Source organism: Podarcis liolepis, assembly GCF_965112155.1.
Source record: "Podarcis liolepis genome assembly, chromosome: Z".
NCBI lineage: Eukaryota > Metazoa > Chordata > Lepidosauria > Squamata > Lacertidae > Podarcis > Podarcis liolepis.
Genome location: NC_139570.1, coordinates 27,356,640 through 27,383,899, shown reverse-complemented (window position 1 = coordinate 27,383,899; position 27,260 = coordinate 27,356,640). Strand labels below are relative to the sequence as shown.

Below are 27,260 nucleotides of genomic sequence, written 5' to 3'. Positions count from 1 at the left end.
CGCAAAACCACCTGGGCCTCAAGTGACAGCAATGGATCCAGGAGCACCCCAAAGCTACGTACCTGCTCCTAAGAGGAAATGTAGCCACCTCAAGACCAGGCAGTCTCCCATCCAACCAGTCTGGGGAACCACCCACTAACAGTGCCTCTGTCTATTGTCTCTCATCCAGTCCATTACTGAGGCAAGACACCGGTCCAGCACATCCACAGCCACACCTGTAGATGTAAAGGAGAAATTGTGACAGGAACAAACACTCTAGACCCCCATTCAGCTGGACAGAAAGCCTGAAGAGAGGAAGAGGATTTCTGTAGACCACAGTACTCCCTGATCCCTGGCCCTCAAGTTTGCCCCAATGCTGTGTGAAGTATCCAGGTGGGGACAGCTGGGGAAGACTAACTCCATCCTGCTCACCCACCCAGGTCTCAGTAATGCAGGCCAGGTCAGCCTTCTCATCCACAGTCAAGTCATGGATGAGAGACTTTATTCATGGCTAATCTGGAACTCAACTGCAGCAGCCATAGACCTAAGGGCTGGCTGATAGGACCATCACAATTCTTCAGGTTGGAAAGAGTGTTGGCACACAATCACCAATTGTCTCTCATGTCTGTCCTTTATCCTTTTTGCCCTACCTCCCACACCATACCTCACCTTGCCCAGAACCAATGTGATTGGGCCCCCACAGCTCTCCCCAGTTCTTCCTCCCCAGGCACATTTTCCCACCTCCCTAGAGAGCTGCAAAGAAAAATAAAAAATAAAAGTACAACCAATCCCAGACTTAGATAGTTTGGCCTTGTAACCCCTCCTGTCTTTACTGGAGGGTATAATTTTGGAGGAACAAGGGTTCTGATCCATTGGCCTGAACATATTCCTTCTAATATCATCACTGAATCCAGTGCAGTTAGCCTATCTATCTCTTCTAGGGGAACAGATCTAGATATTGTTGGAGTATGGGGGGGGGGCTCTGCCCCATGGAATCTCTCTTGTACTTCCACTCCAATAATTATTTTTACTCTACCCATCCCTTACTCCAATATATACAGTGGTGCCTCGCAAGACGAAATTAATTCGTTCCGCAAGTTTTGTCGTCTAGCGAATTTTTCGTCTTGCGAATCACAAAATCCCATAGGAATGCATTGAAAATCAATTAATGCGTTCCTATGGTCAAAAAAAGTCCAAACAAAGCCAAATTTGGTACAACAACAGTTTATTAACTGCTCTTTAAAGTCACACATACTGTAAAGAGCAGTTCAAAAATAGAAGGGAAAATAAATTAACTTTATAAACACGACAGAAAAAGATTTAAAAATCAACAAAGTGCACAGTACAGTACATACATTTTCTAAGACTCTGGGGGACCACTCGAAGAAGGCTCCTCTTCCACTCTTTGCTTCTTGGTCAAGAACCTGTCCATAGTCTGCTGCTTCATCCGCCTTTTCAGCAGCTCCCTGAAAGGCGACATGACCCTCGTATCATAAAAGTTCCCAGCGTCATGTGCCACGTGCTTCTCAGGGTGGTGTAGATCTGCAAAAGTCTGCACCTCCTTCCACTTTAGGCAAATGTCCCTCAGTTTTTCGGAGGACAGCCGTTCCTCAGTTGCTTCCTCCTCTTCCAGTGAGGCCTGCTCCTGCGCAGCCTCTGCCTGCAGTTCGACCAGCTCCACGGTGGTCAGCTCGTCGTCGTGCTCCTCCACCAGCTCGCAGACGTCCTTCTCCGTGACCTCCAGGCCCATGGTCCTCCCCAAGGCAACAATGTCCTGCACCACTGTTGACTTTGGTGCATCAGAGTCACTTGGTGCCACACAGTCCGGCCACAGGCTGCACCAAGCGCAATTCAAATTTCTCTGGCTGATCCCGTTCCAGGCCGTGGTGATCATCTTCAAACAGGTGACGATGTCGAAGTGGTCCTTCCAGAATTCCTGCAGGGTGATGGTGGTGCAGTCAGTCACCTCGAAGCATCACCTGAAAAGCTCCTTGGTGTAGAGTTTTTTGAAATTGGCAATGACCTGCTGATCCATCGGCTGGAGCAGTGGCGTGGTGTTAGGCGGCAGGAACATGATGTTGATGAAGCTGAACTCCTCCAACAAGTCCACCTCAAGGCCTTTAGGATGGGCAGGAGCATTGTCCATCAGAAGCAAAGCCTTCAGCGGCAGGTCGTTGTCCAGCAGGTACTGCTTGACAGCAGGGCCAAAAGCAAGATTGACCCAGTCCACAAACAGCACACGTGTGACCCAAGCCTTGCTGTTGGATCGCCACATGACACTCAGCCGCTCCTTGTTGATCTTGTGTCTCTTGAAGGCCCGTGGGTTCTCCGAGTGGTACACCAGCAGGGGCTTGATCTTCAGGTCGCCGCTTGCGTTGGCACAGAAGAGCAGGGTCAGACGGTCCTTCATGGGCTTGTGGCCAGGCAACTTGGACTCCTCCTGAGTGATGAAAGTCCTTTTGGGCATCCTCTTCCAAAACAGCCCGGTCTCGTCGCATTTGAAGACCTGCTGTGGAACGTAGCCCTCCGTCTTCACAAACTCCAGGAACTCCGCTGCAAAGTCTTCAGCCGCAGGAACATCAGAACTGGCAGCCTCTCCATGCCTGACCATGCTGTGGATGCCAGATCTTGTCTTGAACCGTTCAAACCAACCTCTGCTTGCCTTGAAGTCTTCTGGCTCGGCTGAGGTTCCTGGCTGCTCCCGGACGAGGTCAGCGTGCAAGGCCTTGGCCTTCTCACAAATGACGGCCTCAGACACTGTGTCCCCTGCATGCTGCTTCTCTTCTATCCAGATGAGCAGCAACTTCTCGACCTCCTCCAGAACAGCTGGGCGGTTCTTCACGATCCTGGTGACTCCCTTGGCTGCATCAGTCGCCAGGATCTTCTCCCTCATCTTCAGGATGGTCCCGATGGTTGATGGATTCCTCCCGTACTCCCTGGCGATGTCCGTCACACGCATTCCGCCGTCGTGCTTCCTGATGATCTCCTTCTTCATTTCCAGCGTCACCTTCTCCTTCTTCCTCTCGCCGGCCACTGCAGCAGCAGTCTTCTTCGGTCCCATGGCAGCACAGCTCTTACCTTCGTAAACTCAGAAACAGAAAAAAAAATCAGTGATGTGCTTCAAATCCAAAAAATACAAAAGCACCCAGCCACCCACCACACAGAAATTAAAACCCAGAACCAAGGCCTTGAATCCCAAGCACCCCAACCCAAAATCCAAAATCCAAAACCCCCCCCAAAAGTTTTAAAAGTTCAGCTTACCAAATGGATGAAAGAGAAGTTCTGGAAAAGCTTCAACAACCAATCACCGAAGTCCTCAGAAACCTTAAATGGCTGCAAAATAAGTTTTGGAAAAGCTTCAAAAATCACCAATGTCTTCAAAAACCTCAACTGCTCCCACAGACACCCACCCACCCACAACACAGAAATTGCAAACCCCTCCCCAACTGCTCCCCCAGCCCCTCCCCAACTGCTGCAAACCCCTCCCCAACTGTTCCCCCACCCAGACAAAAAAAAATTCAAAAAATAACAACATGGCCAGCACTCAGAAATTCAAACTCAGAAAAATTTTCCAAAAAGACCAACCATGCCTAGTGGTCACAGAAAATCATAAAAATTCCAAAAAACCCCCCCAAATGGTCCCAGATTCCTGCAGAAACCTCCCCAACTGTTCCCCCAGCCAGCCAGCACTCAGAAATTCAAACTCAGAAAAAAAAAATGAAAATAAACAACCATGCCTAGTGGTCACAGAAAATCATAAAAATTCCAAAAAAACCCCAAATGGTCCCAGATTCCTGCAGAAACCTCCCCAACTGTTCCCCCAGCCAGCCAGCACTCAGAAATTCAAACTCAGAAAAAAAATTTGAAAATAAACAACCATGCCTAGTGGTCACAGAAAATGATAAAAATTCCAAAAAAACCCCCCAAATGGTCCCAGATTCCTGCAGAAACCTCTCCAACTGTTCCCCCAGCCAGCCAGCACTCAGAAATTCAAACTCAGAAAAATTTTCAAAAATAAACAACCTTGCCCAGTGGTCACAGAAAATGATAAAAATTCCCCCCCAAACCCCCCCAAATGGTCCCAGATTCCTGCAGAAACCTCTCCAACTGTTCCCCCAGCCAGCCAGCACTCAGAAATTCAAACTCAGAAAAATTTTCAAAAATAAACAACCTTGCCCAGTGGTCACAGAAAATCATAAAAATTCCCAAAAAAGGGCCACAAGCCCACAAATTCCTGCAGAAACCTCTCCAACTGTTCCCCCAGCCAGCCAGCACTCAGAAATTCAAACTCAGAAAAATTTTCAAAAATAAACAACCTTGCCCAGTGGTCACAGAAAATCATAAAAATTCCCAAAAAAGGGCCACAAGCCCACAGATTCCTGCAGAAACCTCTCCAACTGTTCCCCCAGCCAGCCAGCACTCAGAAATTCAAACTCAGAAAAATTTTCAAAAAAACCACCCTTGCCCAATGGTCATAGAAAATCATAAAAATTCCCAAAAAAGGCCCACAAGCCCACAGATTATCGCAAACCCCCCCCACAACACCAAGTCCTTGAATCCCAAACACCCCAACCCAAAATCCAAAACCCCCCAAAAAAGTTTTAAAAGTTTAACTTACCAAATGGATGAAAGAGAAGTTCTGGAAAAGTTTTGGAAAAGCTTCAAAAGTGAGCAAAGTCTGAGAAAAGGCTACCAAACCACGTGCTAACAGTTGCTCCTCAAAGTCAAGTCGCAACTGCAGCTGCTCAAGCTAAGCACCCTTGGTTTTAATGGTTTTTAGACAAAGGAAACAAAGTCGTGAGACGTTTTCGTCTTGCGAAGCAAGCCCATAGGGGAATTCGTCTTGCGAGGCAAATCGAAAACGAAAAAACCTTTCGTCTAGCGAGTTTTTTGTCTTGCGAGGCATTCGTCTTGCGAGGTACCACTGTATATAGGTGAAGTACTTCAGATCTGATGCCCTGCAAAGTTATTTTTTACATTCTTTTAGTTCAAATAACAATTCTCTGTTGGCAGACAAGTAGATCAAAACCCAGAATTTATCCCACTGCTAACTGAGGTTGAACTCCAGGCAGAAATCAAGCCATTTTGGGTTGTCTCTGATGGTAGGAACAGCGCCCATGCCGCTCAGGCATCCAGATCCATGCCATGCACCTGGGGGACGGGGCAAGCCGCCCAGAGAGGCGATTGGCATGGTGATCGGTGCCCATTGGGGGCAATCAGTGCAGTAATCAGAGCCCAGGGGGTGATTGGTGCGGTGATGGGTGCCCAATGGGCGCAATGGACACAGCGATGGGCGTCCAGGGGGATGAAGGGTGCGGCGATGGGCAGCCGGGGAGCAGAGCAGTGATCCGCCATGGGGGGATTTTGTCACCCTCCTCAGAGATGACACCCGGGGCGCCCTGCCCCCCCTTCCTGCACCCCTGGTTAGGAAATGGTTTTTGATGTAAATATTTGAGCCTTCGAGAAAAACATGGTAGTATTAAACATACTTTTAAGGCCCAACATCAGGACAAATTTGAGGGCCAAGGAGTAGGGGGTGGTTGTGGTCTATAGAAATTCTCTCTCTCCAAGCTTTCTGTCCAGCTGAGTGGGAATCTAGAGTGTTTGTTCCTGGAACAATTTCTCATTTACCTCTACAGGTGGGTGTGCTGGACCGGTGTCTGGCCTCAGTAACGGACTGAATGAGATGGCATTGTAAGGTGGATGCTTGGGTTGCAAACGTGATCTGTGCAGGAAGCACGTTCGCAACCCACAGCTTTCGCAACCCGCAGTGCCGCGTCTGCACATGCGCGGGTGGCGCTTCTGCACTTCTGTGCATGCGCAAAGAGCAATTTAGCACTTCAGCGCATGCACAAGTGCCAAAACCCAGAAGTAACCCGTTTCGGTACTTCCAGGTTCGGCACAGTGCGAACCCAAAACTGCGCAACCCGAAGCATCTGCAACCAGAGATATGACTGTATATTCTTTTCCTACAGGGCAGAGTTAGTTCTGTGCTGCCTCAGCACAGATTACTAAACTGGTAAGTACAAGACAGGGTGTGAGTACAACCCAGAAAGTTGTTGGTTTGGCTGAACTACCCCAGCTGCCAGTAGCAGGGAAGACACCATCTCATAGCTGGATAGCTCAATTGGTAGCTCGGGGTGGGGGGGGGGGAGAGACTAGAAAACCCTCATGCTCCCTCCCAACTCTGCAGTTCTATGAGTCTATGATTCATCCCTGCAAATGATGGTTGTGTTGCACTCAAAGCACAGATGATGCCCTGAAAATAATCTCTGCAAATGGGACCAGTGAAGACATGATGTATCATTGTTGAACTGCTACACAACAGCTTGTTACGTTTACTTTGGGACAGGGGTGGGAGAGATGTATTTTGAGTCAGCTTGATCTTTCCCATAAATGATTTTGTTTGCATGTCTGTTCCTACTTTTCATATTTATTGCCTACATAGAGACAAGCGAGGGGGGGGGCACCTTTGTGCAGTTACCATGGGAGTTAATATGTCATGTATTATTCCTTGAGCGGTCAAGTACAATATTTTCCTATTGCCTAGAATAGACACACAGGGGGGGAATGTGGCTCCAGCCTGGGAGGACATTGTCATACCTGCTGTGGAGCCTTCTCTCCCCCTGTGTGTGACTAAGTAGATGGGCATGAGCCTAGCTGACCAGATAAAAGGCTGGCCACGCAACCATCTCTCTCTTACTCCCTTACTTTCTTACTCTTACTCTTGCTCTCCGGACTCTTAGCCAGCACATGGCTCAAGCTTCACAAGCAGAAAGTCTGAGATGTAGCTCAAACGTCTTTTCACTTAAATCCCAAGATAAAGCCTGCCTTCAGATGACTGCTGTGAACTGAATGTGAGTAAAACTTTGTTCTTACGTTTAAAGAAGACTGTGTTTTTGTATTATTATTTTAAGAGGGAAATAAATGGGAAACTTACCAGGAACAGTGCAGACTGGACAAGCCAGACTGGATTGCTTAATTAAAGGATTCTAATGAATAATCAACTTTCTTCCAATAAGTTGCAAAGGGAATGTGCTCTGTTGTTTGCTCCCTAGTGTGAGTGAGGAGGGAAGATATCAAAACAATACATCCCCTCCTACCTTCCTTAACATTCCTACATTATGTTGTCCCAAAGCACTTTTGTTTGATCTTGAGATTTGTATGACCACTTCTATATATGACCCCTCAAGAAGCAAAGCAGGCAAACCCTGATGGGTGCCTCACTAATCTATTGCTCGTGCGATGCAGGAAGCTGTTTTTATAGCACAAACACTTGTCCAGATTTATGTTTACAAACCACATGTACCAATTCAATAAAAACATGTGATTTGATATTGGTCTCTGTCTTAAATTGGTTGGTCTCATTCTTGGGTCATCAACGTGGTGCCCACATGTACCTACAGAGGCCCTTCCTTGTGTCCTCAGGGTTCCCTGCTTTCCCTGCCACACCCTCACAAAACTAGGCTTTAAAGAAGCTATCAATGGTTGTCAATAGAAAAGATTTCTTTGGAGCCTAGCTTTCATATGGTGCGTGTTACACCTGCAGAGTGGAAAGCAAACTTCTAAAATACTAATTGACTTGAAGGGAATTTGAGTGTGTGTGTTTGCAGTGTGTACATGGTATCAATGGTTTGCGAAAGGGCCGAAGAAATTTTGCGATCTCTGGTCTAACTTAGCCATAGCTGGTAATTGGCATCCTCTGACTGAAAGCTTTACCTGCCTTCCACAGCTCTCATTGTCTTGATTAGCATCTAAGGGTGCAACAGCAAGCACAAGAAAATAACATGCTTGGTTTGTTTGTGTGTGTGTGTGCGTGTGTGCTGTCCACAAAAATAAAACATTAAATTACACAGTAAAACAATGTGAAAAAGACAGTTAAAAGCAGGGTAACACAGTACAGGTAAAACTGAACTAACAGAGATTCCTGTTCTCTATGTGCCGCAATTGAATTTCAATATGCTTGGTGTGTATGTTTTGGACAGAAGAGGTTTCGACACACAGTTTAGGAAATGGAAAGTGCCAAATGGAGTTCGACTGTGAGCTGGTGATGGGCCCTTGGCATGAAGTAACTAAAACCAATGATGAGTCAAGCAAATTTAAAATGGGAAACTGCACATGCTCAGAGTATCTTCTTCCTTTTCTATCAATATTGGAAAAAAATGGTGGCACCTTATTTCTGGTATTTCTTTTGCATGGAAGTGGTGGCCTTATTTTGAGAACTTCACCAGGGCCCCCAGGCACCTTAACCTAACCATACCTTTTGAGCTTACTCCAGAGTAAACACGCATGTGCATTGCAGGGGCTTGGACTAGATGATCCTTGGGCTTCCTTCCACCCTATGGTTCTAGGTTTTTTTTTTTAATATACAGCTATTCAGCCAAAGATCACAAGGCAGTTCACAACATAAAAATACAAAATGAGAACACAAAATACTGAAAACCCTCACAAACCAATAACCCACACGGTTTAAAAGGACATAGATTGTTTTATTAGCCAACGGCCTGGTTATACAGAAATGGCACCTAAATATGTATATTGAACACTCCAGAGGAGCCTCCCTGGGTAGAGCATCACAGAAATGGGTAGCCACTACAGAAAGGGCCAGTTGTTGTATTGTCGACCTCCTGTCCTCCAGTGAAGCAGCAACAGGAAGAAAGGCTTCAGATGATGATTGCAGGGGGATCCAGGTTGATTCATACGATTCTATGTGCTTCTTTGGTTATTTGGAATGAGCACCATTAAAATCTGAGTAAAATGAATAAAATTGGGCTGTAACCACATACAGCCAGGAGATCAGTTACAGAACTGCTTCTGAGTAAATATATCATACTATTAAAGAACTATATGCCTTTCCACAAGTATGCATTCTAAGTATACTTTGTAGTGGAAAGTCCCCTCTTTTCAGTGGAGTTCACACCCAAGAATGTGAGTTCAGAGATCTTGCTGGAACCCAGAACCTGCTACCACTTCTCCCACCACCTGAACCCATGCGCCTCCCCCCCCCCAGCTCAAATGAAAGAGCAGCAGCAGAGGAGACAGCTGCAGAGACCAAAAACTAGTTCAAAGAGGACTTGAACTTCACATGATGGCTGCACTATCATTACTCGGAGCATGTAATGCTGTAATTTTGTTTAAAAAAATCTTTTTCATAAGCACTTCAGAATAAAATAAAACACACTGAATAATTAAATACTAAATTTAATTAGTCCTAAGAATCCTAGCATGGATGATATCTGCTATGGGGACTGGTAGATAATATGTGTAACAATTGTGCACATTCACCACACGTCATGGAGAATGTGCACCCAATGCATCCGTGAAGGAATTGTGCCTATTTCCTAGTCAGCATGCATAATGTCCCAAGAGGTTTCAGGGAATGTGCATATCTGGCCTGTATTTGGTAGATTTTCCACGCAATGCGCACACTCTCTGGTCACGGCCTCCAGGACATATGCCCTTTTTCTATCAGAACCCCCTTGGCTGCTTCTGGACCACTGCCTCTTCTTACGCAGCCCACAACCTTCCCTTCCAGTAATCAGATGAGCAGTGGGGTCAGTCAGGATCAGAGGTGATGGGGGAGGGGAGCTGAAGAAGGGCTCCCCAGCAGGGCAAAGGGGGCTGCGAAGGAAAAGGTGTGATGTCCATCTGATCCATGCCATGGCCATTTTGGGCACAGTCCACCACGGGCTAGTGGTCTGACCCCTGCCTTTCCCCCCAGCTGGCATGAAATGCTCTCAGTTCCACTAAAAAAAAGGGCAGGCCACATTGCTGCTTCTTTTACAGTTCTTTAGAATTGTACACAAGCTATACCTCTTTAATGCTTTGCCCATCCTTACTTCCCTGGTTTGAAGTTGTTTGATGTTAGAAATGCCGTCATATTGATGGAAGCAGGCATTCACCTTCTCTGAATCGCGACAGAGGCTATGCATGTGGCCTTTGTAACTTCTCCACTCTGCAATCCAAAGGGAGCTTCAGAGCTTGAGGAAATGGCAGGGCCACCACTGGATTTGCAGTCCTGATGCTCATGCCAGCAGGAACAGCAGCAGAAGGGGAGGGGCAAGGGGGCAAATTGCTTCATGGGTGAAGCCATCATATGATGGTATCTGGCCTGACATGGGCTCCAGACTGGCAGAGCAATTTGGATGTGCTGCTCTGTTAAGCCGTGATGCTCCCCTGGCTGAGGTTTGGAATGCCCCCATGCTGTGCTTGCACCCTGCCAACACACAGTGCTATAGACTTGAATAAAGTGTGGCAGGGAGAAGAGGAGTGGGCCACCTTTCTCCCATCAACAGCTGGATTCTCTTGGAGAAATCTCTCAGCAGAGGGTAGAATCAGAGATGCTTCACGCTTCTCTTTCCCCCTCCTCCCCCCATCTCTTTCCCCTTGCTGAGTGCTGCTACCTCAGCTGGTTGAATCTTCCCTCCCCATGATGACTGAAGCTTTTTTTGGGGGGGGGGTACTTCCATCAGAATTGTGGAAGAGGGAGGGGAGATTTAAAACATTCTGCTCCCTGAAAAGTGGGGTGAACTGCCTATCAGTATCCTAAGGCCCCACCTCATGGAGGGCAAGGAGGGAGCAGAGAGAGAGAAACAGGAACATTAAGGGCGAGAGCACCCAAAACCCTCCCACCAGTTCCACTAGTTCCACAATCTGGCTCAGCATGTTTTTAGATGAGTAGAATGTGTCCTTTTATTTAAAATGCACATCTGAGTTATTTGTGGGGCCTGCCTGATGTTTTTATTTGAGTAGAAGGTGTGCTTTTATTAAAAATGCACCTCTGGGTTATTTGTGAAGGGCAAGAAGGGAGCAGAGAGAGAGAGAGCACCCAAGACCCTCCCACCAGTTCCACAAGCCAGCCTACAGTCTTTGCCTGAGACAATCACCAGGGTGACCTGTGACTATTTAGGGCAGTCTTTCTCAACCTGTGGGTCCCCAGATGTTGTTGAACTACAACTCTCATCATCCCTAGCTAGCAAGGCCAGAGCTTAGGGATGATGGGAGTTGTAGTCTGACAACACCTGGGGACCCACAGGTTGAGAACCGCTGGTTTAGGGTCTTTAATCAAGTATAGGGTAGTGGTGAGAGTGTTGGACTAGGGATGGGGAGAGCAGGGTTCAAATCCCTCCTTCTCCATGGCACTCCTTGGGCCACATCTGGACATTTACTGTCTCGCCTACTGGCTCCTTGGAGGAAGGATAAAATACAAACATAATAGAAAGCAAATAGAATTGCATCTTCAAGAGCTAATCAAGGCTAGAGATCTAATGGAAGCAGTTAAACTGCTGCGCCACATTATATCAAATCCCAGCTGCAGTAGAATTTAGTCAGAAGATGGAAAATTAGAATTGAAGAGACCAGGTTGCAAAAAAACACATTTTTATTGATGATTTGGTGGATACATTGACAAATGATACAAACATGATTCTATGCATTCAAGAAGCAAATGATTCAGGACCCGTCCGGGCTTTCCTGATTTGCGTCTGCAGGAGTCATACACAGAAATGGTTATACAGTACAATGAAAGATTAAGGAAACCTCAGAGACTATTATATGGCAAAAGAAAAAAATACCCTCCCATAAGACATACCCCCCGGCTTGTGCCAATATAGAGCAGGTAACAAGCCTCCAATAGGAAATGTGAAACACAGTGATGCAACATGTTGAGCCACAACAAGCGTTTCAGTGCACATTCAATGCATACTTAAAGCATGTGACATAATGATAAAAACACCTTATTACAACAAAGCAGTGACTGATAGTATTGAATAATAATAGGTGACATTCTAGTTAATAGATTGCAAGACATTCTCCTCATAGGATCAGCTAATTTCCCTGATTCTAAAAAGCATGCTGTGGGTGATCAGCTTTAGCAGGGGAGCCTAACCCCTTAAATTAGAGGAGGGTCTCCTACTTCTTCTCTGACCTAGCCGGGGTTTTTTTGCCGCCCTGGTTTGGCTGTGAGGCAGAAGGGGGGCCAATTCGGAGTGGGATAAATCCTGTTGGATACCACATGATGGTGACATTCTCAGGGCCCCTAGCTTGGGGCTGCACGCTCGGTGGGCTGCCAGATGCAGCAGCAGGAGCGCTACGGACACTCTGAAGACCCTCTCCACCAGCAGACGACGGTGCAGCCAATGTGCTGGAGCGATCGGAGGAGTCATGGGATCTCTCAGAAGGGGTGACCTCTAGCTCGATCCCTTCCTGTGCTTCGCGGGTGGATCTCTTTCTACGCCAGAATATCTTGTAGGTACGGTAAACGGCCAAGTAGAATATCACGCTAGCAGCAACTCCTCCGGTAAACAAAGTCACCCTCTCCCACTCTGAAACAGAATAAAGACTGTGATTAGTGCTTGTTCTGCTACCCATTTGCTCGAGAGTTGGGCTCAACGGGACAAACTGGACTCCCAAGGAATGGAGCAGGGGATTTTGACTTCCAAAACTAGGAGGAGCGCGGGTATGGCTAGCATCCTAAGGTAAAGTATCTCAAACTGAAGCCATTCTTCATACGCCAAGAAATAAAGCCCACCGCATACTGAGTACAGGAACTACCTTCCCCTCCTTCTTTAGGTACCAAGATAAATATCTTAACATTCTCAAGGAAAGGAAAGTGTTTCATAGTAACCGAAGTCTTACTACACTCATCTGAGAAGACTCCCTGGGACAAACGTTCCTATATGGGAGCAGCCTAGAAATCAGGACACTTCGAACTTTTTCGGGAAAGCTGCCCACTCCCCACCCCGTGTACAAATCTTGCCAAACTCTTTCGGAGCTACTTGCATGCCCGTCAGCAAGCTAGTCCGACCGCGGCAACCCAGAGTCTTCTGCGCATCACCGCAAGTTCAAGAGCGGGACGGACAGAAATAGAAGAAAATGGGAACCAGCTGGGGAGGTGGGAACCTACGTCTAAATGAGAGAGGACGGCAGGTTCGCATGCAGAATTAGGGGCAGCGCGCAGGTAGTGTTCACCCGAGGTACTAAGAGATAGAAAGGGAGGTGGTCGCCTTACGGGTCACTGGAGGCGAAGTAGGGCACTGCTGTGGTCCGCCGTCGGTGGGGCGCGCTGGGGAGCCCTTGGCGAGCTCGTCGAAGGAGCAATTGCGCATCTGATCGCAGGTCCCGCAGCAGAACTTGACTTCGGCGCCGTCGGGTTGCACCGCGCACTGGAAAGCTTCCACCACTGGCGGCTCGGACCCATACAGCCACTGATCGCACATCGATCCATTGGTCTCGTTCAGCATCAAGGGGTATTCGGTGGGAGCAGGGGCCGTGCTCTGGGTCTCGCCACAAGGCAGAAGGCGCAGCAACAGCAACAGCAGAAGAGCGAAGAGCAGAGAACACTTCATGGCGGCGCAACTGTCAGCTGGGCTCACCTCGAAGAACTGACCGACTCTATCCAGCAAGCGAACGAAGTCTGCCTGGCTAATCTAACCCGCCCCCCACACGGACAGGTCCGTCCCACTCAAGCGCAGCCAGTCAGAGACAATGTCCCGTTATCAAACTTCCTCTCATAAAGGCTGCATAGGCGCTGTATCCGCTGAGGCGGCCCCGATTCTGGCTGCACGAGCGCTCCGAGCAAAAAGCCAGCTTACACTGGAAGCCAGACCCTTGGTCTATCTCCCTAGGTGTCCTCTCCGCTATACGGCAACTCTTCTCTGGGCTTTCAAAGGGGGGCGGTGGGTGGAACATTCCCGACCCTGCCCGGGAATTGAACCAAGGACCTTGCGCCTTCGATGCAGGTGCTCTAGTATGGAGAGCTGGTGGGGTTTAGAGGCATCGAAACGCTCCCTTCCCGTGGCAAGTGGGCGCCAGAAGCTCCAGAAGCGGACTGAAATTTGAAATTTGTCTCCTTCCCGGTTAGGGGGGGGGGGCTATCCCCAGGAGTCTACCCAAGCTTACTCAGGAGTAACAGAACAAACTTAGTTGGTCTCTAAGGCACTATTAGCCAAAATCCATGTTTGAGTTACAAACAAACGGAGCTTGAAGATATAAACTCGCAAGAAAAACTCCGTCTAGACGCATCACTCTTTAGAAAAACAGCTGGCTCTGCCGCTCCAAGCCTGGACCACTCATGATTCTACGTGGTTCAGAGGCGCTTCTTAAGGGGCAGTGTGGTGCAGTGGTCAGAATGCTGTCCCATAACCTTGAGGCAGTCAGTTTCTCTCAATTTAACCTACCTTCCGCAAAGTCAGAAGCTATGTGCTTCAACACCTCTCCTCACACCCAAAAAGAACTCATTAATGTCACCAAGATAAAACTTTGCCACATCAAGTTCAGATACCTAGGGGTACGTACAAATAACCAGAAACCTCAAGAAATTGTACCTCCACAACTACAAGCCCCTGTGGCAACAAATAAACAAAGACCTAGAGAGATGGAATAACATGAATTTCACTTTCTCAGGCAAAATAGCCATGATCAAAATGATCACCCTCCCAAAACTAACCTACCTATTCCAGACCCTCCTAATCTGGATTCCCCCAACCCAATTCCGAAAATGGCAGAAAAACTACACTTATCCATCTTCTCACACAAAAAACCAGGAATAAGCCTCAAATATCTGCATCTTCCCACCTCAGAAGGAGGATGGGGAATCCCGAACATAGAAGCATATTACATTGCCAGCCAAATACGCCATATAATCCCATATATACTAGAAGATGAGGCAAAACAATGGATACACCTAGAGAGGGATACAATTGAAAATACCTGCACCACAGCATACCCACTCCTCCCAAACAAACAAAGGAAAACTCCCACAACACTTAACAGGTACACACAGACCATGCTCAAAGCATGGAAAACAGAAATAGGCAAATTATCCCCAACCCCATCCCCACTACCTGGCGTACCACCCATTATTTCATCACACAGCACAAAACATCCAGATAAGAACCTGGCAAACCAAAGGCTTATATCGTCTAATAGACTTCTATAAAATAACAAACCTTTGTCAACACAAGAAATACAAGACAGACTAGAGGACACCCAAATGTCCTGGTTAACACATCACCAATTACATGCCCTCTTAAACAATCCAGTAGTAAAATCAGCAGCAACTCGGCCACTGACAACCTTCGAAAACCTCCTCCTAGCAATAAAGGGACACGGTAAAGGGATGGTATCCGCAGTATACAAAATACTACTCCAAAATCCCACAAACTCCCTAGACACAATCAATAAACAATGGGAGGATGACATAGGCTATGAGATTAACCCCACTCAATGGACCAGAATGTGGTCTAAACCCCCCTTTAAATCCATATCAGCAAAAAGAAAAGAACTCACTCTGAAAATCACCTACAGCTGGTACCTAACACCAAGCAAACCAGCGCTAATACAACCAGGAACCTCACTAAAATGCTGGAGAAGGTCATCTTCACAGGCACATACCTCCACATGTGGGTAGGTAAATGTAAAGGTAAAGGGACCCCTGATCATTAGGTCCAGTTGTGACTGACTCTGGGGTTGCAGCACTTATCTTGCTTTTTGGCCGAGGGAGCCGGTGTACAGCTTCCGGGTCATGTGACCAGCATGACAAGGCCGCTTCTGGCGAACCAGAGCAGCGCACGGAAACGCCGTTTACCTTCTCGCTGGATTGGTACCTATTTATCTACTTGCACTTTGACGTGCTTTCAAACTGCTAGGTTGGCAGGAACAGGGACTGAGCAACGGGAGCTCACCCCGTTGCGGGGATTTGAACCGCCGACCTTCTGATCGGCAAGTCCTAGGCTCTGTGGTTTAACCCACAGTGCCACCCGTAGCACCATTCAAATAAATGGCAATTATAAGCAGAAGTTGGGTGCCCAATTGTGAGAGATTATTCAGCTGTGATTCCTGTATTGCAGGGGGTTGGATGAGATAACCAACTTTTCTTCCAACTCTACAGTTCTATCTATGACAGTTCTCATCTATGCTGCCATTTCCTGGATGGCCCCCTCCCTCATTAGGACATGTTACTTTCAAGTGTTGAGCACATTACTGCCACTTTCTGCAGCCCTTGCCTCCCACTTGAAAGGAAGCTAAAGTGTGGGCCTCTGCATTTGATCACTATCAACCTTGGTTAGCCTCACTGTCTCTTAATCTCAGGATCATGGGTTCCAGGGGCATAGGAAGAGGGGGCGATGGGGGCGGCCTGCCTGGATGTCATCCTTGAGGGTGTGTGTGACAACCCCCTCCGGACGGATTGCTGTGCTGCCCCCCTGGGCACCAATCGCTGTGCCGATCACCCCCAATGGGCGCTGATCACTGCCCCTAATGCCTTCCTGGGTGCCAATCACCATGCTGATCTCTCCCCCCCCCTGGCCAACTTGCCCTGCCCCCCAGTTGCATGGCATGTGTGCCGCTCTGGGTGCCAGAGAGGCTAGCTCTGCCACTGATGGGTTCAAGCCCCATGTTGGGCAAAAAAATTCCTACATTGTAGGGGGTTGGACTAGATGACCATTGGGTTCCCTTCTATGATTCTATGCCATTTCTGTTGAAAGTTTAGGTGAAACTCAACTTGCAGTAAGGGGTTTACATTGGGTTATAATAGACCTCCAGGTTCCTAGGCTATTTCTGCACCTTTGACCTGTATGCTGATTTCTTTGTCGTTTGAAGTTTAGCCAGACAGTCTTAACTTGCAACCCACTTACAACTTTCTCCCATTTGCACTTCAGGATGAGAGTTCATCTTGGTTCTGTTGTCTGAGAACAAGCATGATTGGCTTGGTTTTCTCTAGACCAATTTGAGATGGGGATTGTATGCAGAATAAGCACCTGTAACTAATGGTGTATATAAGACTGATTTTTCAGAACCGCAGAGTGAATGTGTGGCCCAATCCCTCCAGAAGGGTGACACAAATGTGGAACTTTGGCACAGGAAACTTGGCCACTGAGACATCAAAGCTATTATGGCTATACAGTACTGCACAAGGAGCTTGAAAGAAGAGTAAAGCTAACTCAGGATGCTTCCATCACCAAAAAGTGTGTGAACTACATTACTGTACAGTGGTGCCTCGCAAGACGAAATTAATTCGTTCCGCGAGTTTTTTGTCTAGCGAATTTTTTGTCTTGCGAAGCACAGTTTCCCATAGGAATGCATTGAAATTCAATTAATGCATTCCTATGGTCAAAAAAAGTCCAATCAAAGCCAAATTTGGTACAACAATAGTTTATTAACTGCTCTTTAAAGTCACACATATTTTAAAGAGCATTTCAAAAACTGAAGGAACAATAAATTAAGTTTCTAAACATGACAGGAAAAACATTTAAAAATCAAAAAAGGGTACATTACATTTTCTAAGACTCTGGGGGACCACTCGAAGAAGGTTACTCTTCCACTCTTTGCTTCTTGCTGAGGAACCTGTCCATGGTCTGCTGCTTCATCCGCCTTTTCACCAGCTCCCTGAGAGGCAACATGACCGTCGTATCAAAAGTGTTCGCTTGGTCATGTGCCACGTGCTTGTTCGGGTGGTGCCGCTCTGCAAAAGCCTGCACCTCCTTCCACTTCTGGCAAATGTCCCTCAGTTCTTTGGAGGACAGCCGTTCCTCAGTTGCTTCCTCCTCTTCCAGTGAGGCCTGCTCCTGCGCAGCCTCTGCCTGCAGTTCAACCAGCTCCTGGGTGGTCAGCTCGTGGTCATGCTCCTCCACCAGCTCGCTGATGTCCTCCTCTGTGACCTCCAGGCCCATGGTCCTCCCCAAGGCAACAATGTCCTGTACCACTGTTGACTCTGGTGCATCAGAGTCACTTGGTGCCACACAGTCCGGCCACAGGCTACGCCAAGCGCAATTCAAATTTCTCTGGCGATCCCTTTCCAGGCCGTGGTGATCATCTTCAAGCAGGTGATGATGTCGAAGTGGTCCTTCCAGAATTCCCGCAGGGTGATGGTGGTGCAATTAGTCACCTCAAAGCATTGCCTGAAAAGCTCCTTGGTGTAGAGTTTTTTGAAATTGGCGATCCATTGGCTGGAGCAGTGGCGTGGTGTTAGGCGGCAGGAACATGATTCTGATGAAGCTGAACTCCTCCAACAACTCCACCTCAAGGCCTTTAGGATGAGAAGGAGCATTGTCCATCAGAAGCAAAGCTTTCAGCGGCAGGTCGTTGTCCAGCAGGTACTGTTTGACAGCAGGGCCAAAAGCAAGATTGACCCAGTCCACAAACAGCACACGTGTGACCCAAGCCTTGCTGTTGGATCGCCACATGACACTCAGCCGCTCCTTGTCGACCTTGAGTTTCTTGAAGGCCCTTGGGTTCTCCGAGTGGTACACCAGCAGGGGCTTGATCTTCAGGTCGCTGCTGCGTTGGCACAGAAGAGCAGGGTCAGGCAGTCCTTCATGGGCTTGTGGCCAGGCAACTTGGCCTCCTCCTGTGTGATGAAAGTCCTTTTGGGCATCCTCTTCCAAAACAGCCCGGTCTCGTCGCAGTTGAAGACCTGCTGTGGAACGTAGCCCTCCGTCTTCACAACCTCCAGGAACTCCGCTGCAAAGTCTTCAGCCGCAGGAACATCAGAACTGGCAGCCTCTCCATGCCTGTCCACGCTGTGGATTCCAGATCTTGCCTTGAACCGGTCAAACCAGCCTCTGCTTGCCTTGAAGACTTCTGGCTCACCTGAGGTTCCTGGCTGTTCCCGGATGAGGTCTGCGTGCAAGGCCTTGGCCTTCTCACAAATGACGGCCTCAGTCACTGTGTCCCCTGCACGCTGCTTCTCTTCTATCCAGATGAGGAGCAACTTCTCGACCTCCTCCAGAACAGCTGGGCGGTTCTTCACGATCCTGGTGACTCCCTTGGCTGCATCAGTCGCAAGGATCTTCTCCCTCATCTTCAGGATGGTCCCGATGGTCGATGGGTTCCTGCCGTACTCCCTGGCGAGGTCCGTCACACGCATTCCACTGTCGTGCTCCCAGATGATCTCCTTCTTCATTTCCAGCGTCACTTTCTCCTTCTTCCTCTCGCCGGCCTCCGCAGCAGCAGCAGTCTTCTTGGGTCCCATGGCAGCACAGTTCTTACCTTCGTAAACTCAGAAAAAGAAGAAAAAAAATCAGCAATTCAAACCCACAACCAAGTCCTTGAATTCCAAACACCCAACCCAAAATCCAAAACCCCCCCCAAAAGTTTTAAAAGTTTAACTTACGAAATGGCTGCAAATCACCAAAGTCTTCAAAATGCTCAAATGGCTGCAAAAAAAGTTTTGGGAAAGCTTTAAAAATCACCAAAGTCTTCAAAAACCTCAACTGTTCCCCCAGCCCCTCCCCAACTGTTGCAAACCCCTCCCCAACTGTTGTAAACCCCTCCTCAACTGTTCCCCCAGCCACCCAGCACACAGAAATTCAAACCCAGAAAATTTTTCAAAAAAAAACAACAACATGGCCCAATGGTCACAGAAAACCATAAAAATTCAAAAAAAACCCCAATCCACACAAGCTCCCAGATTCTTGCAAACCCCTCCTCAGCTGTTCCCCCAGCCACCAAGCACACAGAAATTCAAAACCCAGAATTTTTTTTCAAAAAAAACAACAACATGGCCCAATGGTCACAGAAAATCATAAAAATTCCCAAAAAACAACAACAAAAGCTCCCAGATTCTTGCAAACCCCTCCTCAGCTGTTCCCCCAGCCACCCAGCACACAGAAATTCAAAACCCAGATTTCTTTTTCAAAAACAACAACAACATGGCCCAATGGTCACAGAAAATCATAAAAATTCCAAAAAAACCACACAAGCTCCCAGATTCTTGCAAACCCCTCCCCAGCTGTTCCCCCAGCCACCCAGCACACAGAAATTCAAAACCCAGAATTTTTTTCAAAAAAACAACAACATGGCCCAATGGTCACAGAAAACCATAGAATTTTTTTTAAAAAAAACACACAAGCTCCCAGATTCTTGCAAACCTCTCCCCAACACCAAGTCCTTGAATTCTAAACACCCAACCCAAAATCCAACCCCCCCAAAAAAAGTTTTAAAAGTTTAACTTACCAAACAGCTGCAAAAGAAGTTTTGGAAAAGCTTCAAAAATTCAGCAAACTTTAAAAAGCTCAAAAAGGCCACCACACCGCGTGCAATGTGTTGCTCCTCAAAGTCAAGTCACAACTGCACCTCTTCAAGCAATGCACCCTGGGTATTAACGGTTTTACGAAAAAGGAAACAAACTTGCAATATGTTTTCGTCTTGTGAAGCAAGCCCATAGGGAAATTCGTCTTGCGAAGCAACTCGAAAACGGAAAAACCTTTCGTCTTGCGAGTTTTCCGTCTTGCGAGGCGTTCGTCTTGCGGGGCACCACTGTACTGGGAAATGGTAAAACCTTCTTTTCCTCCATGCATAGAGCAAAGTACCAGAGTACTTGATGTTGTTCACACACTAATATATGTTTTTCACTGAATAGAATAGAAAATACAATAGAAAAGTAAGCACCATCTAACCCATCTAACCCACAGGGCCTAGGACTTGCCGATCAGAAGGTCAGCGGTTCAAATCCCCGTGACGGGGTGAGCTCCCATTGCTCGGTCCCTGCTCCTGCCCACCTAGCAGTTCGAAAGCACGTCAAAGTGCAAGTAGATAAATAGGTACTGCTCTGGCGGGAAGGTAAATGACGTTTCCTTTCGTGCGCTGCTCTGGTTCGCCAGAAGCGGCCTTGTCATGCTGGCCACATGACCCGGAAGCTGTACGCCGGCTCCCTCAGCCAATAAGGCAAGATGAGCGCCGCAACCCCAGAGTCGGCCACGACTGGACCTAATGGTCAGGGGTCCCTTTACCCTTTACCTAATTTTCTTAGATGCTTTCTCAAGATAAAATGTTGCATATATTCTTAAGGAGAGATGTGAAACCATGGAGGTGTTCAGAAAATACCTCACCATGGTGAACAACAAGTTCCAGAGGAAACCCAAAATTTTCATGAGCAATGATGGTGGAGTACACTTCACACCACATGAGAAACCTCTTGGAAGAGGAAGGCATTACACAGCTGAGGAGTGCACTCTACACCCTGCAACAGAACTCAGTTGCAGATAGAATTTTTTTCTCTCAGATGCATGGTAAGTGATACAAATCTCCCCAAACACATGTGGGGAGACACAGTTTCCACTGCAGTGTACCTCCAAAACATACTGCCTACTAAGGGAGCTACACACTTGTGGGATGTAACCCACTGGTGCAGTTAAGTACAACATTACCTATTTTGCTAGAGTGGACATGCAGGGGATGTTGGTCCAGCCAGCTGAACTTCCTGTTACACCTGGCTGGAGCATCCTTCTTTTGCATGTGACTAAGTAGGTGGGTGTGACCTTTCCAGACCTGGTAAAAGGCCAAGTCACATAGCCACCTCCCTTCTTCCCCATTTCTTTTTTGTCCTGCCTGCTTCTTGCTTCACCTGGACTACACTGCTGGACTGGGTTATCTCGCATATGGGAGATATTTGTACTTATTTGTAACCTCAAGCCTTAAGCCTGCCTTCAGGAATCACACTGTGCTGATCGTGAATAAACTTATTTTTGTTACTTATGAGTAAGACTGTTGTGTCTTTATTCTTTTAGGAGGGATTCAAGGGATCTTAACCAGGAATAATAGAACTTAAGAGATTCTAACTAGTCTACAACCAGCTTCCTGCTGTGTAATAGGGGAACACATTCTGCTATATGAAGAAACTTGCTAGCGTGAGTTAGGAAGGATAATATCAATAAATATATCCTCTCTTGCTACCCACAACATTCCCATAACACTCACCTTTTGAACTTTGGCATGCAAGAACATATGTGACCCCCTCCAATAGGCAAAAACCAGACTCCAGAGCAGAACTAGGAATCGTGGTAGGATATGCTTCTGGAGGCAAAGGATACAGAATTTTAGACTTAAAGATGGGAGAGACATGTAGTTCATTTTGATGAATGGTGCAAAGCTGATAAGAGAGGAACTGCAATAGATCTTTCTGAGCAACCAGAGGAAGAATCCCAAGCTCTTGGGTGCTTCCCAAAACAGGTATACTGTACAGTGGTAACTCGGTTTAAGAACAGTCTGGTTTAAGAGCGATTTGGTTTACAAACTCTGCAAAACCAGAAATAGTGTCCCAGTTTGAGACCTTTACCTTGGTCTAAAAACAGAATCCGAACTGTGGAAGGGCGCTGGTCTGGTGGTGGGAGGCCTCATTAGGGAAAGCACGTCTCGGTCTAAGAATGGTTTTGGTTTAAGAACGGACTTCCGGAACGGATTAAGTTCATAAACCGAGGTACCACTGTATGTCAGTCCAGATCTGTTTCCTATTGTCACAGCATCCAGATGGAACCATGAAGAGGAAGTGGAAGCAGAGGGTCAAGCTTCTAGTGGCTTCCTTCTCCTCCTCTTCTCCTGTGATCACTTGTAGCCGAGTAAGATTGTCTTCCATAAACACGGTTTTAACAATGAGTCTGTAAGTGACTGTGGAGGCCAATTCTGGATCCACATGTCCTTCCACAGTGGGGGCATTGGTTTCTGGGTGAGAGTTGATCATGGTGTGGATTTGCCAAGCATGCCTTCCTCTTAGCATGATTCTCCCTTGTGTCCTGAGTTTGAGTGTCTTCAGAACTCATGGCACCTCTGGTAAAGGCTGTTCTCCAATTGGAGCACTCACAGGCAAGTGTTTCCCAATTGTTGGTGTTTATACTACATTTTTAAAGATTAGCCTTGAGACAGTCTTTAAACCTCTTTTGTTGACCACCAGCATTACACTTTCCATTTTTAAGTTTGGAATAGAGTAACTGCTTTGGAAGACGATAATCAGGCATCCGCACAACATGACCAGTCCAACAAAGTTGATGTTGAAGAATCATTGCTTTGACACTGGTGAACTTTGCTTCTTCCAGTACACTAGTATTAGTTCGCCTGTCTTCCCAAGTGATGAGTAAATTTTTTCGGAGACACCGTTGATGGAATCTTTCAAGGAGCTAGAGATGGTGTTTATAAGTGGTCCATGTTTGACAAGCATACAGTAAGTTTGGTAGTACAATAGCTTTGTAAACAAGCATTTTGGTTCTCCTGAGAATGTCCCGGTCCTCAAACACTCTGCACTTCAATTGGGAGAAAGCTGTATGCGCAGAGCTCAGGCGATGCTGGATTTCGGCATCAGTGTTGGCCCTTGTGGAAAGATAACTGGCCGAGTAGGAGAAGTGATCAACATTTTCCAACGTTAAACCATTGAGTAGGATTTGTGGTGCTGCAGAGGGGTTATTTTGTACTTTTTGGTGAAGCACTTTGGTTTTTTGGATGTAGAGCGATAGGCCAAGCTTTTCGTAAGCTTCTGCAAAGATATTTAGGATGGTTTGGAGGTCATCCTCTGAGTGTGCACATCCTACGTTGTCATCAGCATACTTAAGCTCTATGGTGGAAGTTAAGGTAACCTTACTCTTTGGGCAGCCACCAAAATTCTCCTAGACCACAAGATCTGTACAATCCCTAGAGCTTTCTACCTGGGAAGAGAGAGAGCAGATGCCAGCCACTGAAGCTTAGCTATCAAAGGATGCTGAGCAGGAAGAAATAGATGCAGCCCACCAGAGAAAAATCTGAATCCTTACTGACCGACTTCCTGGAAAGAGGGTGATAGGCAGAAAATGGTTTTTTTAAGTAAAACAAGGTGTAGAAGGGAAGTTCAACGCTTCAAAGCAAGTGTTGTCACGAATGGCTATTTGCAAATCACAGAGAAGACTGTGAGGAAACCTTTGCTCCTGTAGTCAGATACACAACTATCAGAACACTTTAAGCACAGAAATTTCAAAGAAAATGGAAGTGAGGCACATTGACATTTGTTGTTTAGTCGTTTAGTCATGTCCGACTCTTCGTGACCCCATGGACTAGAGCATGCCAGGCACTCCTGTCTTCCACTGCCTCCCGCAGTTTGATCAGATTCATGTTTGTAGCTTCGAGAACACTATCCAACCATCTCGTCCTCTGTCGTCCCCTTCTTCTTGTGCCCTCAATCTTTCCAAACATCAGGGTCTTTTCCAGGGAGTCTTCTCTTCTCATGAGGTGGCCAAAGTATTGGAGCCTCAGCTTCATGATCTGTCCTTCCAGTGAGCACTCAGGGCTGATTTCCTTAAGAATGGAGAGGTTTGATCTTCTTGCAGTCCATGGGACTCTCAAGAGTCTCCTCCAGGACCATAATTCAAAAGCATCAATTCTTCTGCTATCAGCCTTCTTTATGGTTCAGCTCTCACTTCCATACATCACTACTGGGCAAACCATGGCTTTAACTATCCGGACCTTTGTTGGCAAGGTGATGTCTCTGCTTTTTAAGACGCTGTCTAGGTTTGCCATCGCCTTTCTCCCAAGGAGCAGGCGTCTTTTAATTTCGTGACTGCTGTCACCGTCAGCAGTGATCATGGAGCCCAAGAAAGTAAAATCTCTCACTGCCTCCATTTCTTCCCCTTCTATTTGCCAGGAGGTGATGGGCCCAGTGGCCATGATCTTCGTTTTTTTGCTGTTGAGCTTCAGACCATATTTTGCGGTCTCCTCTTTTACCCTCATTAAAAGGTTATTTAATTCCTCCTCACTTTCTGCCATCAAGGTTGTGTCATCTGCATATCTGAGGTTGTTGATATTTCTTCCCACGATCTTAATTCCAGCTTGGGATTCATCCAGCCCAGCCTTTCGCATGATGAATTCTGCATATAAGTTAAATAAGCAGGGAGACAATATACAGCCTTGCCGTACTCCTTTCCCAATTTTGAACCAATCAGTTGTTCCATATCCAGTTCTAACTGTTGCTTCTTATCCCACATAGAGATTTCTCAGGAGACAGATGAGGTGATCAAGCACTCCCATTTCTTTAAGAACTTGCCATAGTTTGCTGTGGTCGACACAGTCAAAGACTTTTGCATAGTCAATGAAGCAGAAGTAGATGTCTTTCTGGAACTCTCTAGCTTTCTCCATAATCCAGCGCATGTTTGCAATTTGGTCTCTGGTTCCTCTGCACTTCTGGGAGTTCTCGGTCCACATACTGCTTAAGCCTGCCTTGTAGAATTTTAAGCATAACCTTGCTAGCGTGTGAAATGAACATTGACATTAAGATTGCATTTTTGCATGAGGAGATCTAAGAGGAGGAGATCTACATGGAACAGCCCAAGGGTTTTGTTAAACCCAGTGAAGCCTGTTTAGTATGTAAGCTTCAGAAGGGGCTATATGGACTGAAACAGGCTTTTAGGACGTGGAATGATCACAGCAGAGAGAATTGTGTAGACAAAGATGGGAAGGCTTGTTATTGTTTAATAGGGAGGAATGATTGTTGAAGTCATTGCAGACAATGTTGCTATGTTCGATCAGAGGAAAAACTATCGCTGACGTGCATTAATAATCATAATTAGAGAACCCCTTTTGGCCTTTTTGTGTGGAAAGGAAAATGAATTAATCTGTTTGGTTTTGAAAATAGGGAAAATATTGCCTAACAGAAAGTAGATCAGTTGAGTGTTATTCTAGGGCGAATATTTTGAATATTTTTTTGTATGTAACTTACATACAGAGAATCAGCAGTCCTTTTAATTTTCCTCCTCTTCTCTTATTTACTTTTCCTTCCACTTTTCTTTTGTTCTTCCTTTGGTATTGTCTTTTCTCTTTCTCCCTTTGTTTTTGTTTAGATTAGGTTGTTTTATTTTATGGCATTTTGAAAAAGCTTCAATTAAAACTTGTTTTCTAAAAAGAACTTGGAAAAGTCTCCTAATATCTAGGGAACCAAATTGAAAGGGAGAAAGATGGATCATTCCTTCTAAGCCAGAAGCAGAAGGTCACTTGACAGTCTTAAACCATTCTGTTGCCAGACTTATGGCCACTGATTTTCTAATCTTAAGAATCAAGTTGAATCTGAACTATTTATTGCCTGTCAACAACCAGTACAGGTCAGCAAGAGGGAAACCTCTGTACTTGATAAGTCCACTCATCCGCAGAACACAGGAGAGCTGGGCATTGGGGAGTTAATCCCAGCTGGGGTGTGAGTTTCAGTTCTATGCCAGTTGCTCAATTAGTCAATGGCAGATTGGCTCAGAGGGCTGAGCACACTGTGTGGGGAGGGGCTGATGGAGCAACCAGGCTTCCCTCAGGTTCGCTCCCTGGGGATTTAATTTGCCCACACCAGCCCCCTGCACCCAGCTCTCCTTGTTGCATCAATCCACCCACCGACTCCATCAGCTTTGCATTTCACTTATTGATTGGCCTTGCTATGGTAGTAGTGGTCGCCGTATTTGGGGTCAGGCAGGAATTTACCTAGCAGGCGAATTGGCTATGGCCTGAGGGTCTAGCCTACCTCATAGCAATCACAACAACTTAGGCGGTTTAGGCACTGGGTAAGTCCTTAGCCTTGTATGGGCGGGGAGGTGGGTACTTCAAGACTACAAGACCAGATATCATAAATGCAGTGGGAATCCTTAGAAGGAAAATGAATGCTCCCACTGAAAAGGACTGAACAGGTGTCAAACGAGTTGCCAGTTCTCTGAAAGAACTATGAAGTGTAAGCTTAAGTTGCCAGCAGACAGCAATCCTGCACTGATGATGCTGACTGGGCTGGGGACACTGAAGACTATAAGTCAACAGTGGTTATGTTTTTAGGTATGGAAATGGGGCAGTTTCCTGGGGCAGTTATCAACAAAATTGTGTAGCTCTTTCTTCCACAGAATCTGAATATGTAGCTGCTATAGGGGCATGCAGAGAGCTTGCCTGTCTTGATCAACTGACTGAGGACTTTGTGTTCGTTTGACAGAAGCCATTTTAACTGACGGAAGACATCCAGAGCTCTTTGAAGTGAACACACAGTGAGAAGTTCCACTCGATAACCAAATGTATCAAAATAAAGTACCACTTGGTACATGAGGCGATCCAGAATAGACTTGTTGAGTTGACCTACTGGCATACCAAGAAAATGACTGCTTATATTCTCATGAAACCTCTACCAAGAGACAGTTTCTAGAACCTTTGAGTTAAGATGGGACTCTGGGTAGTTTAATAAAATTGGGTATGCAATGTAATGTTTTCCTGAGAAGGGTTTTGTGGGAGAATTTGTGGCCAAATCACAAACACATGATTGCTAGATAGTTGCAAACAGAGGACTCTATGATGTCACATCCTATAAACTTTTGTGGCGGGAAAGAGAAATTTAATCTCTACTTCTTCCTATCACCACACTCTTTTTCCTACCTGTGATGGGGAAAACATATCTTTGCTCTCCCCCAAAGACCAATCTTCATTTTGAACTGGACTATGGGTATGTGTAAAGGACTTGGGTGGCTCTGGGTTAAACCGCAGAGCCTAGTACTTGCCGATCAGAAGGTCGGCAGTTCAAATCCCGTTGCTCAGTC

At 46.6% G+C, this 27,260-nt stretch overlaps 2 protein-coding genes and 1 long non-coding RNA gene across 3 annotated transcripts in view; 1 reads left to right on the top strand and 2 right to left on the bottom strand.

Annotated features, from left to right (window-relative positions):
* The window catches only part of LOC310698370, a 758,866-nt gene that overhangs the window by 448,970 nt on the left and 282,636 nt on the right, over positions 1-27,260 (top strand). The window lies entirely within an intron of this gene.
* LOC310697900 (uncharacterized protein) lies at positions 11,890-13,362 on the bottom strand (the record flags this gene model as incomplete). The annotated part of the gene is made up of 2 exons (XM_083484502.1): positions 12,989-13,362; positions 11,890-12,302 (listed from the first exon to the last, which is right to left on the bottom strand). The coding sequence occupies exons 1-2, from the start codon at positions 13,323-13,325 to the stop codon at positions 11,890-11,892; spliced, it is 750 nt and encodes a 249-aa protein (XP_083340628.1). The 5' UTR covers positions 13,326-13,362.
* On the bottom strand, positions 17,115-20,235 carry LOC310698307 (tigger transposable element-derived protein 1-like). Its single transcript, XM_083485402.1, has 2 exons — positions 19,933-20,235; positions 17,115-19,133 (listed from the first exon to the last, which is right to left on the bottom strand). The coding sequence occupies exon 2, from the start codon at positions 18,947-18,949 to the stop codon at positions 18,245-18,247; it is 705 nt and encodes a 234-aa protein (XP_083341528.1). The 5' UTR covers positions 18,950-19,133; positions 19,933-20,235; the 3' UTR covers positions 17,115-18,244.